Source organism: Corapipo altera, unplaced genomic scaffold (genome assembly GCF_003945725.1).
Source record: "Corapipo altera isolate COAL_440 unplaced genomic scaffold, ASM394572v1 23b, whole genome shotgun sequence".
Taxonomy (NCBI): domain Eukaryota; kingdom Metazoa; phylum Chordata; class Aves; order Passeriformes; family Pipridae; genus Corapipo; species Corapipo altera.
Window position 1 is genome coordinate 15,875,322 of NW_020884885.1, and position 9,361 is coordinate 15,884,682.

The window sequence follows — 9,361 nt, forward strand, 5'->3', positions numbered from 1 at the left end:
ATGAAAAGCTGGCTCACAGCATCTCCTTACATTCTGTTCTAATGTCCTCCTTTTCCCATTATTTTACAGTACTTCATATTGCTGCTGTGCATCTTTCTCCTGGAGATCATTGCTGGAATCCTGGCCTATATCTACTACCAGCAGGTGAGTGGACAGTAGACCTTAGGGACTCAAACGAGGGAGGGAGAACAGCTCATTATCATCCCATTTCTCCAGCCAAAATTGGCCTTGGAGGCTTGGGACCTAGGTTTGGTTGTGGTTTTCCTTTTCACATGTCAGTGCTCACTCCCCTCCCCGTACAGAAGACCTTGGATTATTTACTGGTTTAGACAAAGCAGTGGTGGTTACTCTAGGGAGGCTGCTTAGCCTTGTTGCTCATCTCCTTCCTGTGGTGCACCTTTGTCTGCTGCTTTTCTGCAGACGCTTGTAGAAGACAATGTTTGGGGCTATGGTAGATCTAGGAACTCTCCTGACATCATTCAAGGCATAGTACAAGCAACTGAAATCACATTAGTGTCACTTGGTATGTTCAGGACATAGGAACAGTTCTGCTGCATCCAGCAAGCTACCTGCCATGCTTTGAACTGGCAAAGACAAAGCATTGTCCAGCTGAGAGGTCCTTTCAGGTCAAGAAGTTTTTGAGAGCTTTACTTAACCCAGCTTAAGCCCAGCTGAGGGGCTGGAGAAAGAGCATAGGCTCCCAACAGCTGCAGGTCTAGCCTGGCACTTTTTGCAGTTGCTGAGAGCAGAGGCTGAAGTAATCGCTTTGTTTTTAAAGGGCATTTAACCACCAAGGCACAAACAGCCTGTGAAGTTGCTCTCATGTCTGGAAATTGATCGGGAATGGCAAATTAGGATTGTTATCAAGTGGCTGTCTGAAAAGCAGCTGAACTTCCCATCTTGTTGACTTCACTGCCAGGATTCCTTGCCATTCCTTTTTCTCTTGGGCCTTCTGTGCTTTGCCTTGCTAAGATGGGCACTGGTGGTTTGTGAGGAGCCAAAGAACTGTGCTGGCTCCTGCCCAGAAGGGATCTGGGGTATGAGTTTGCATATTTAACAGGAAAAGATCAATCCTGGTAGGCATGGCAGGAAGGCAGGGTCTGTCCATCCATCTGTGCATAGGCGTGAGGTTCATATGTGGCAGTGGATGAAGAGGAGCTGATCCCTAGGTTGAAATAAGGGACAGCATATTTGGAACTGTACCCTTGAGTGCTTTAGGTCGCTTGAGTGTGTCTTTGATCAATAACTGCACTTCCCCTTTCCCTCTGGCTGATAAATCCCCCTTCTCTCTAGGTTGCAGGATGCTTGCTCTGTTTGCCACTGTTTTTATTTCAGTCCTCACTTTGGTGTCTAATTCTTCTTGCGTGTGTCTGTCTAAACCGGTTCTTTTGTTATCTCTGTTCCATGCTGCAGTTCTGTCCCGTGAGGCTGCAGGTAACTGCTTTTCCTCCAAGCAATAATTCTGCTAATGGACCATCCCCTTTATTTGCCTTTGCCTTCCAGTTGCTGAACCTTTTTCTTTCTTTCGATTACGCTAGGTCCTTTGCGTTTCCACAGAGCTTCCCGGCCCAGGATCTCCAAGCGTTTTGCAAATATTAGTGAACAAGGCCTCATATCAGCTCTGTGAGATAGGTGGTGTCGCCATCTGACACATGGGGTTGGAAGAAACAGTGTTTCAAAGGGAGAATAAACTCCAGACTGTATTTTGCACAGTTCGGCATAAATGGATGTTTGACCTTTCATCTAGTACTTACTTTGTGGAGTAAAAGGTGCTGCTCACCTGTTTCATTCATTGACTCCATCTAAAAATCATGTTGTGTTGTTTTTTGGTCTAGGAAAGTTGGAATTTCAAAGGTGTTGGACTAAAGCAGTGTTGCTGCATGAACCAGGATGACAAAAAAAAAAAAAAGTCTGGTAGGATGATAAAAAAAAAGATGCAGCTCTTTGGTACTTTTTGGCTGACGTCTGGATGAGTGAGAAGAATTCAAATAATTCATCTAGCTTAAAAGAGTCTCCACATGAATAAATGTTTGAATCCAATCACCTGAACATGCCAGTGGTTTATGATGATGCTTTCAGAAATTCTGCTCTTGCAAAATCAGATTTCATCTCTCTATTACCAAGAAAGGCCTTGCAGTACTTATGCAGTCACACACTTAATTCCCTCCTGTGGCATCCTTTTTGAAGCTGATACAAGAGGTATTCAAACTATATGGCTTCAGTCCAGGATGCCAAGGACTCTGATTTCTTCCTGCTCCTGGACAGAGTGACTTGGGTTTTAGTATTTTGTCAGAGGCTTAGAGTGAGAAGACTGCACGTGGTGTCACAGGCATATTCATGTTTAAGCAGGCACAGTTTTATATTCCCTTTTGTTGCAGGCATGTCTTGGCAATCTTACATATTCAGAGTGAGGAGCCATATGGTGATGTGCAACAGGGTTTGAAATTTGGTCCCAAAACACCTCCTTCCAGTTATTAAAACAGAGGCAAGATCTGTAATCATTTGAAAATAAGCCTGTCCAGTCCAGCCTTGGAGGATTATCTTGAAGGAAGCTATAGCTTCCACTGAGCTCTCTGCTCTGCTTTCCTCTTGGAGCAAAGGCAATAAAACATGCAGAGCTCTGGGTCACTCCAAGGAGTGAGTTTGCCTAGTGATTTTATCCCATTTGTCTCTTCCATTCAGCTGAGCATGGAGCTGAAACAAAATCTGAAGAACACCATGACCCAGAAGTACCGGAAGGAGGGAGAAGAGAGTGTTACCAGTGCCGTAGACAAACTGCAGCAGGAGGTAAGTATCTCTGCAGGCAAAGAGAACTAATGCAATTGCAGGGCTTAAAACAAAGCATACAAAAGGCATCTCTTGACATCCAGCCTCCAGGTATTTCTTCTGTTCTTGTCCTGATTCAAGGCAAAGTTGGGTGAGGTGCAGGGCCTGAGCCATGCAACTGGCAGAATTGCATGGTGTGATCACTGAATAGCAGTAGCACTGGGGAAACAACATCTGAGCTGCTCCCAGTGAACTGGAGCTGCCAGGTCACTCTGACAGCTGTGTATACTTCCCAGTTCAAAGCTTTGGAGAAATTGCTGACATTTTTCATTAAACTTCTCAGTACTCTAGAGAGCAAGATATAATGAAAGAAGAGCTCTCCCACCACTGCTGCTCACTGTGCCTGGCTCAGAGGTGGTTCAGGTTGGGGCTGCCACAGTTCTGACAGGTTTTCCCACAGAAAGGACCCTTGTGCAAAGGCACTTTAAAAGCAGCAGGGTTGCTATACACGTACTGCCATAGCAGGTGCATTTGTGATAGTAACTGGTAATTAAACTTGCCCTGTTAGCATCATTTACACTCTCCAGTGATTAAGAGCTGAGGCAGCTGCTGGTGCACTCTGGTTACAGCTCATCCCAGCAGTAACCAGCAGTCACAGCTGCTGAAGGATAGATGAACCTGATATTTAATGGCCATCTGGGGGACTCTTAACACGAAAGTCACTAATAATTATAGTAGCCTAAAAAACCCAAACCCATGAGATAGCTGGAGTCCCTGCAAAGGAGGCTGAAGTCCAGGTCTTGATGTGGGAGGCTGGAGGGAGAAGGAGGTTGTGGTGCTGAAGGCTCAGGCTTTGCTCTCTGTGTGTACAGTTCAAGTGCTGTGGGAGCAATAACCACACGGACTGGGCTGACAGCCTGTGGATCAAATCTTCAGAGGCCAACGGGCGGAAAGTCCCAGACAGCTGCTGTAAGACCATAACTGACCTGTGTGGGCGAAGAGACCATCCTTCCAACATCTACAAGGAGGTAAAGAGAAAAGGGCTTCAGAACCACCTGTCACAAAGTATCTAAAGGAGGTGGGCAGGGAGTGAGGGTGTTGGGTTATTAATGCAAGGTATATCAGTAGGCTTCAAAGTCAGTAGCATGCCTTAGAAAGCAGAATTCATTACTTTAGCTGAGCATGCAGCCATCTAGGCTATTAATTTATATGTAGGTATAGGGAAAAATACTAAATTATATTTGTTACCACTGAGTACAGTAATAATGGGGAACATGGGAGAGGTTGTTGGTTCTGGCAGGAGACTTGGGATGCAAGTCCTACATTTGACACAGCTTCCCGTGGTTGGAATTACCCAATGAGGTGCAAGTGGAGATACTTTTAGTTCTTGATTGAGATGGGATTTGATCTGCAGCATGTGGGGAAGAAAGAGGGCCCAGTATCAGACAAATTAGGGTATTTCCAGTTTGTCCTGAAAAGTAGCTGGAATCAAGATATAGGGGCTTGTCTTGAAGCAAACTGAATCCTAATCTAGCTGAGTAAGTAAACAGGTGGCTCTCAGACCATTTATTCATCCAGTTTGCATGAGATTGGTGAAAATTATTGCATTTATTTTGGCACCCTCCAGTCCCATTGCCTGGCTCTAACTTGCTCACTGTGATGCTCTCTCTGGGGCAGCATAGACCTTTTTCTCATCAGTGAAGCCAGCACCTTGGCTGGCTTTATCAGCCTAGGGAGCAGCAACTGGAGCTTTTTCCTTGTTCCTGTCACCCTGACAGTTAAGGAGGGCTGTTGGTGAAGAGGTGGCCCCTTCAGAGCAGGTATTTCTTTCTCACAGTCTGTGTTTTGAGCAGGACTTGGAAAAGGAACGTGAATAACATCTGCATTAAGCCAAGAAACTCAAGCAGCTCAAAGGAAGCCAACCATCTATTTTTGTAGAATAAATAGGGAGATGAAGTCCAGTCTTTCTGATCTATGAAAGCCCTTCGTATGTCCAGCTGCTCAGCTGGGTTTTGCACTTCAGGAAGAAGGCTTTCCCATCAGGTTTGCCTTTTGGGCAAGACCCAAGGAGGAAGTAGTGCAGGAAGCATCCACGAGCTGATGAGGTGTTTCTGAGAGTGGAAACCCACAACCATTTGAGGGGCAGGGCTGGCAATTCCCATCCTCTCTCTGTGCTGGGTGAAGCTGGAGGCAGCTGCCCAGCTGCATTAAGAGAGGCCCTGTAGGCTACCAGATGTTTTGGCCTACCTGTAGAGGAGAACAAGCTGAAAGGGCAAGTTTGGATCCACAGTCAGATGCTGCATATCATGATGTGAAGTCTTAGAGTTCACAAAATATTTAAGTGGCTTTGGGGAAGGAAAACCTAGAAAAGGGTCAGATAGGGATCAGGAGTATCTATTTCATATCAGGGCAGCTGGGTCTGACTATAAAATCTAATGCTGGCGTGGGAAAAATGAGGCATTTGCCAACCCTCCCTGGAGGGCTGTGTGCTCACTCCTTCCTTCTGCCTGCATGTGTGTAAGTGTGTTCACTCTAAACTCCTGGGGCAAGAAGGCCCCCAGCATCCTTGGGGCACTGCTGTAGCCTACACAACAAATCCCCCTGATGTTTCCAGTGAAAACCTGTCTCAAGAGTTAAACAGTTAATTATTTAAAGAAAAAAAAAACATACAGAGCAACAGAGGATGCTCTTGATTTAATTTTGCCTTCTGACGATAAAAACTTGGGCCTGAAACAGGGAGGGAAAGGTCATGATGCCAGCCAAGGATGCAGTTGCAAGGCAGACACACAGCCAGAGCCTGGTGCTCCAGGTTCACACCGAAACTTACTGCTGTCATAAATAGCAGCAGGAAGAATTTCCACTTAAAAGGTTCCTGTTATTTTAGTGTTTTTGTACTGCATCCACTCAGCAGCATTTCCTTGGCCTTTTGGCCTGACAGGAGTAAATATCCTCCGCAGACATGTGCTAGGCAGTGAGTGAGGAGTCTTTCTCCACGTATGTGAGAGAAGAGTGGCACACTCTGTTTGATGTGGCAGGTTTTTCTGCATTTCTCCTGCCCAGCCAGCAGCCACCTCGGGTTTGTTCAGTGGTTCTTGAGCCAGCTGGTCCAGAGCAGTACAAAATGTGATGCAGTTCACATCATCTGCGTCGCTTTTCCAGTGGTACTGGGGGAAGAGGTTGCTCACAGACACCACCTTCAATAATGTTGCTTTCACGTGTCACAATCATGGGATTAAATTAAACAAGAGGTTAAAACGAAGCTGACTTTCCATGTCCCTCCTTTCACCCTGCAGAGCGGTTGCATTACCAAGCTGGAAAACTTCATTCAAGAGCATCTGAAAATTATTGGGGCAGTGGGGATCAGCATTGCTTGTGTGCAGGTAAAAGGGCTGGGTGGAGTTTTGGGGTTGCTGGGCAGAAGTTAAAGGAACCCCTGAGCCAGGGGATGGAAAAAACATCTGGTGTTGTATTGCCCTTCCCTGCCTGGCAAGAAGTTGCCAAGTACTCCGGGGACCCGAGGATTCACCAGCTCCAAAGCAGAAGCCTTTCAGCCAGTGTGGTCAATTCCCTGCAGGTGAGGGTGTGTATCCAGCAGGGCCAGAGCGACAGTTCTGCCCCAGGGCCCTGGGAAGGGCCGTGCCGGCCATGGCGGCGGCTCGGCAGCCCGAGGGAGCCCTCGTGTGGCCATGTGCCGTCACTGCCCGCCCAGCGGGGGAGCCGCTCCACCGGAGGGGCCTTCCTACCCCGGCTCCTCAGGATTATCCTAAATCATCCGGAATTTCTCCCTCGGCTGTGTCATAATGAATAGCAGCCCTGTGGGTCTGCCATTATTTTGGAGAGGGTGATGAATAAAAGGGTAGGATATGGGTGTCCCATATCTATAAATAGAGGGGAGAGCACAGGATATTTTTTTTCCTGATGCAGATGTGTCTGGGAGTTCGTCATCTTCCCCTTTGTTCTGGAAAGCAGCCAAATTACACCCCAGGAAGCTACTGGTGGTTAATTATCAGGATTAGCACAGATTATGTTCTCTCCTGCTGCTTATTGCAAGCTGGAGTGTGGTATCACCAGGCAGGAGCTGGCTGCCACACCAGCCGGAGTCCAGACTGCTAGTTTGCAAGTGGCTGCCTCCGCTGCATCCATTCTCTTTTTTCATATATTTCTCTCTTCTCTTTTCGCTCTGTAGATCTTCGGGATGATTTTCACCTGCTGCTTGTACAAGAGTTTAAAGTCAGAACCATATTAATAGCTGTGGGAACACTGTTGCTCCCCTTCTGCCACTTCCCTTAGCACCTGCCAACCTGACCACTCTCCATCACCACCACCAAAGTGTCTGTAACCTGAGGACTCGGCTCTATAATTAAATGCCTTTAGAACCACGCACCGCCTTACCTGCCCCTCTGGGGGAAAGTCACCCTCCTTGTTGTGTACAAGGCAGCCGGGAGCTCAGCGGGTCCTCTTCCGTGTCAAGAAACAGAAGAGCTGTGGATCTTCTGCTAGAAGCTTTAGCGAAACAGTCCCTTGTTATAACTATGAAGCAAGATTTATCCAAGGCCACTTCTCTTGAGGCTTCTCCTGAGCCAATATGAAGCTATCAGGATGCAGTACAAGAATCCCGGTTTGCTTTCTGAGAAGTGGCTCAGCAGCACTGGGCATTGACACTGAGGACAGATGATGTTTCTGTGCTGAGGTGGAGTCAGAGCTGAGTTTCTCATACATGGAAGATTTCTTCCCTCCCGAGAGTGCACCAACATCCTAACACAGTTGTTTTCACCTGAGAGGATGCCTGCCTGGCTGACTGGGGCAGGAGCTACTTGTCCTGCTAACTGGGAGCACAACTTGGTGCAGCTGAAATCTGGTGGTGACTCTCATGTTGCCAAGATGTGAGTGCCTTAGGATTTCTCAGCACTTCCTCCCCTTCCTTGAAGCTTCCCCCAACACAGTGCCATTAGGAGCCACAAGAGGCCTTTTTCTTCCTACCAGTTCTGATGCAAAGATGATGGACTACTCTCTAATTCTGTCTGTCTTATTGAGTGGCTTCTAGCATGAGTGGGAACACTCTTCCTCCTACCTATCCCCTGCAGAGGTTTGGTGAAGAGCTGGTCTGTTTGCGGGGCTGGCATATCTTGCTTCCCTTTGGCCTGTTCGGTTAGGGGAAATACCTTCTTCATCTGTTACTATACATGTAGGGACATGCCCTTGGCTTGAATTTTCTAGTTAAACCCTCCAGGCTTGCCTCCCTTGGGCAGGAAATGAATATATGCAAATATTGTATCAGCCTCCAAAGACCTCATTAATCAGCTGAGGGTTTTCTGGCTTTATCTGGAAGCCCACTTTACTGGTTACTGCTGAGAAAGTCAGGAGAGTCAGTTTGAACAAGCTGGCCCATTATACTTAGTAAATTGGTAGTGTTGGGTTAACTGTTTGCTGCAGTGGAATAGATTTTAATTAAATATTGTCTGTGCATTGGGATACTGTATACATACAGGACACAGACATCACTGCTGCCATGGACTTGGTGCCAGCAGGTTCTCAGCCTGAATTCATGGTATCTTGTGTGCCTCTCATCCCTCATTCCTGGTGTGCCTATTATACTCATGAAGCAGCAAGGGCCATGGGATTTTGGTGTTTCTGAGCAGTGAAGACAGGCTCAGACTTCTGTAAACAAATTTATTCCCTCTCTTGGGCTTTTAGCGATGCTGGCTGAGCCCTGTCCCTGGTAGCAGACAGCCAACACAAGCAAAATCATCCAGACCACTAAAGGGTCTTGCAGCATTGTGGGGTTTTTGGTTCACAGAGCAGAAATCTTGGACTGGCACTAAAGGGTGACATGATAAAATTCAGAGCAGGTCAATTTGAAACTCCCTCATCATCAGCCCCAAGAAATAATCCTTGACTAATGCTGAAAAGAGAGGTGGAGGAACTGAGGTGTATCCTTGGTTCCACAGCAGTAAGAAAGAGAGGAAAGAAATCTAAATTATTGTGTAATGATCTAAAGGAGAAATCTCTAAATTATTTCTTGTTTTATAGTAAAGTTCCTTAACAAGTATTGACTACTAACTAAGAGGAAAATATTGAGCATGTTGCTTGAAGCAATATTTCTAGTTTCTTAAGCATATCTTCATAGCTGCCTTTGCCCATTCCCTTCAAAGACATTGTACAGGGTTGGGAGAGGCCAGGAAGAATGAGATATGAACAGTAAGTTGGCTTTTGTACACTGAGTTGTTTTATACTTTTTCTCTGTGTAACAATATTCATTGCTTTTGGATTTTTTTTAACCCAGTTTAAGTTGCTGGCCAATAGAAAAATAAAGCTTAAGGTTCTGTACTGACTCTGTGCAGCAAAATTGAATGGGTACCATATGCCAGGTGGGTTCTATGGATGGCTCAGATCCTGATGCTGAGGAGCCAGCTTCTAGAGAAGAAGCCAGTCTGAGGGACCAGCCCGGGAAGGAAGCTGGGGGAGAATCTGCTCCACGTCCCTCGCCTTGCCAGCCTGGTTATGACGTGCTGCCGTGGGGTGCTGCAGGCTGCTCCCTGTGGCACCAGAGGCTGAAGCTGCAGAACCTCAGAGGACGAGGTAGTGCATATCAGCT

The 9,361-nt window shown here is 46.7% G+C and overlaps 1 protein-coding gene across 3 annotated transcripts in view; it reads left to right on the top strand.

The window, feature by feature from the left end:
* CD151 (CD151 molecule (Raph blood group)) overlaps positions 1-9,090 on the top strand; it is a 34,789-nt gene extending 25,699 nt beyond the window's left edge. For all 3 annotated transcript variants that reach the window (XM_027642255.1, XM_027642254.1, XM_027642256.1), the window contains exons 5-9: positions 70-144; positions 2,683-2,787; positions 3,639-3,794; positions 6,060-6,146; positions 6,953-9,090. In XM_027642255.1, coding sequence (XP_027498056.1) covers positions 70-144; positions 2,683-2,787; positions 3,639-3,794; positions 6,060-6,146; positions 6,953-7,012 — 483 coding nt within the window. In that variant the 3' untranslated portion in view covers positions 7,013-9,090. The remainder of the gene's footprint in view (positions 1-69; positions 145-2,682; positions 2,788-3,638; positions 3,795-6,059; positions 6,147-6,952) is intronic.
* The last annotated feature ends 271 nt before the right edge of the window (positions 9,091-9,361 follow it).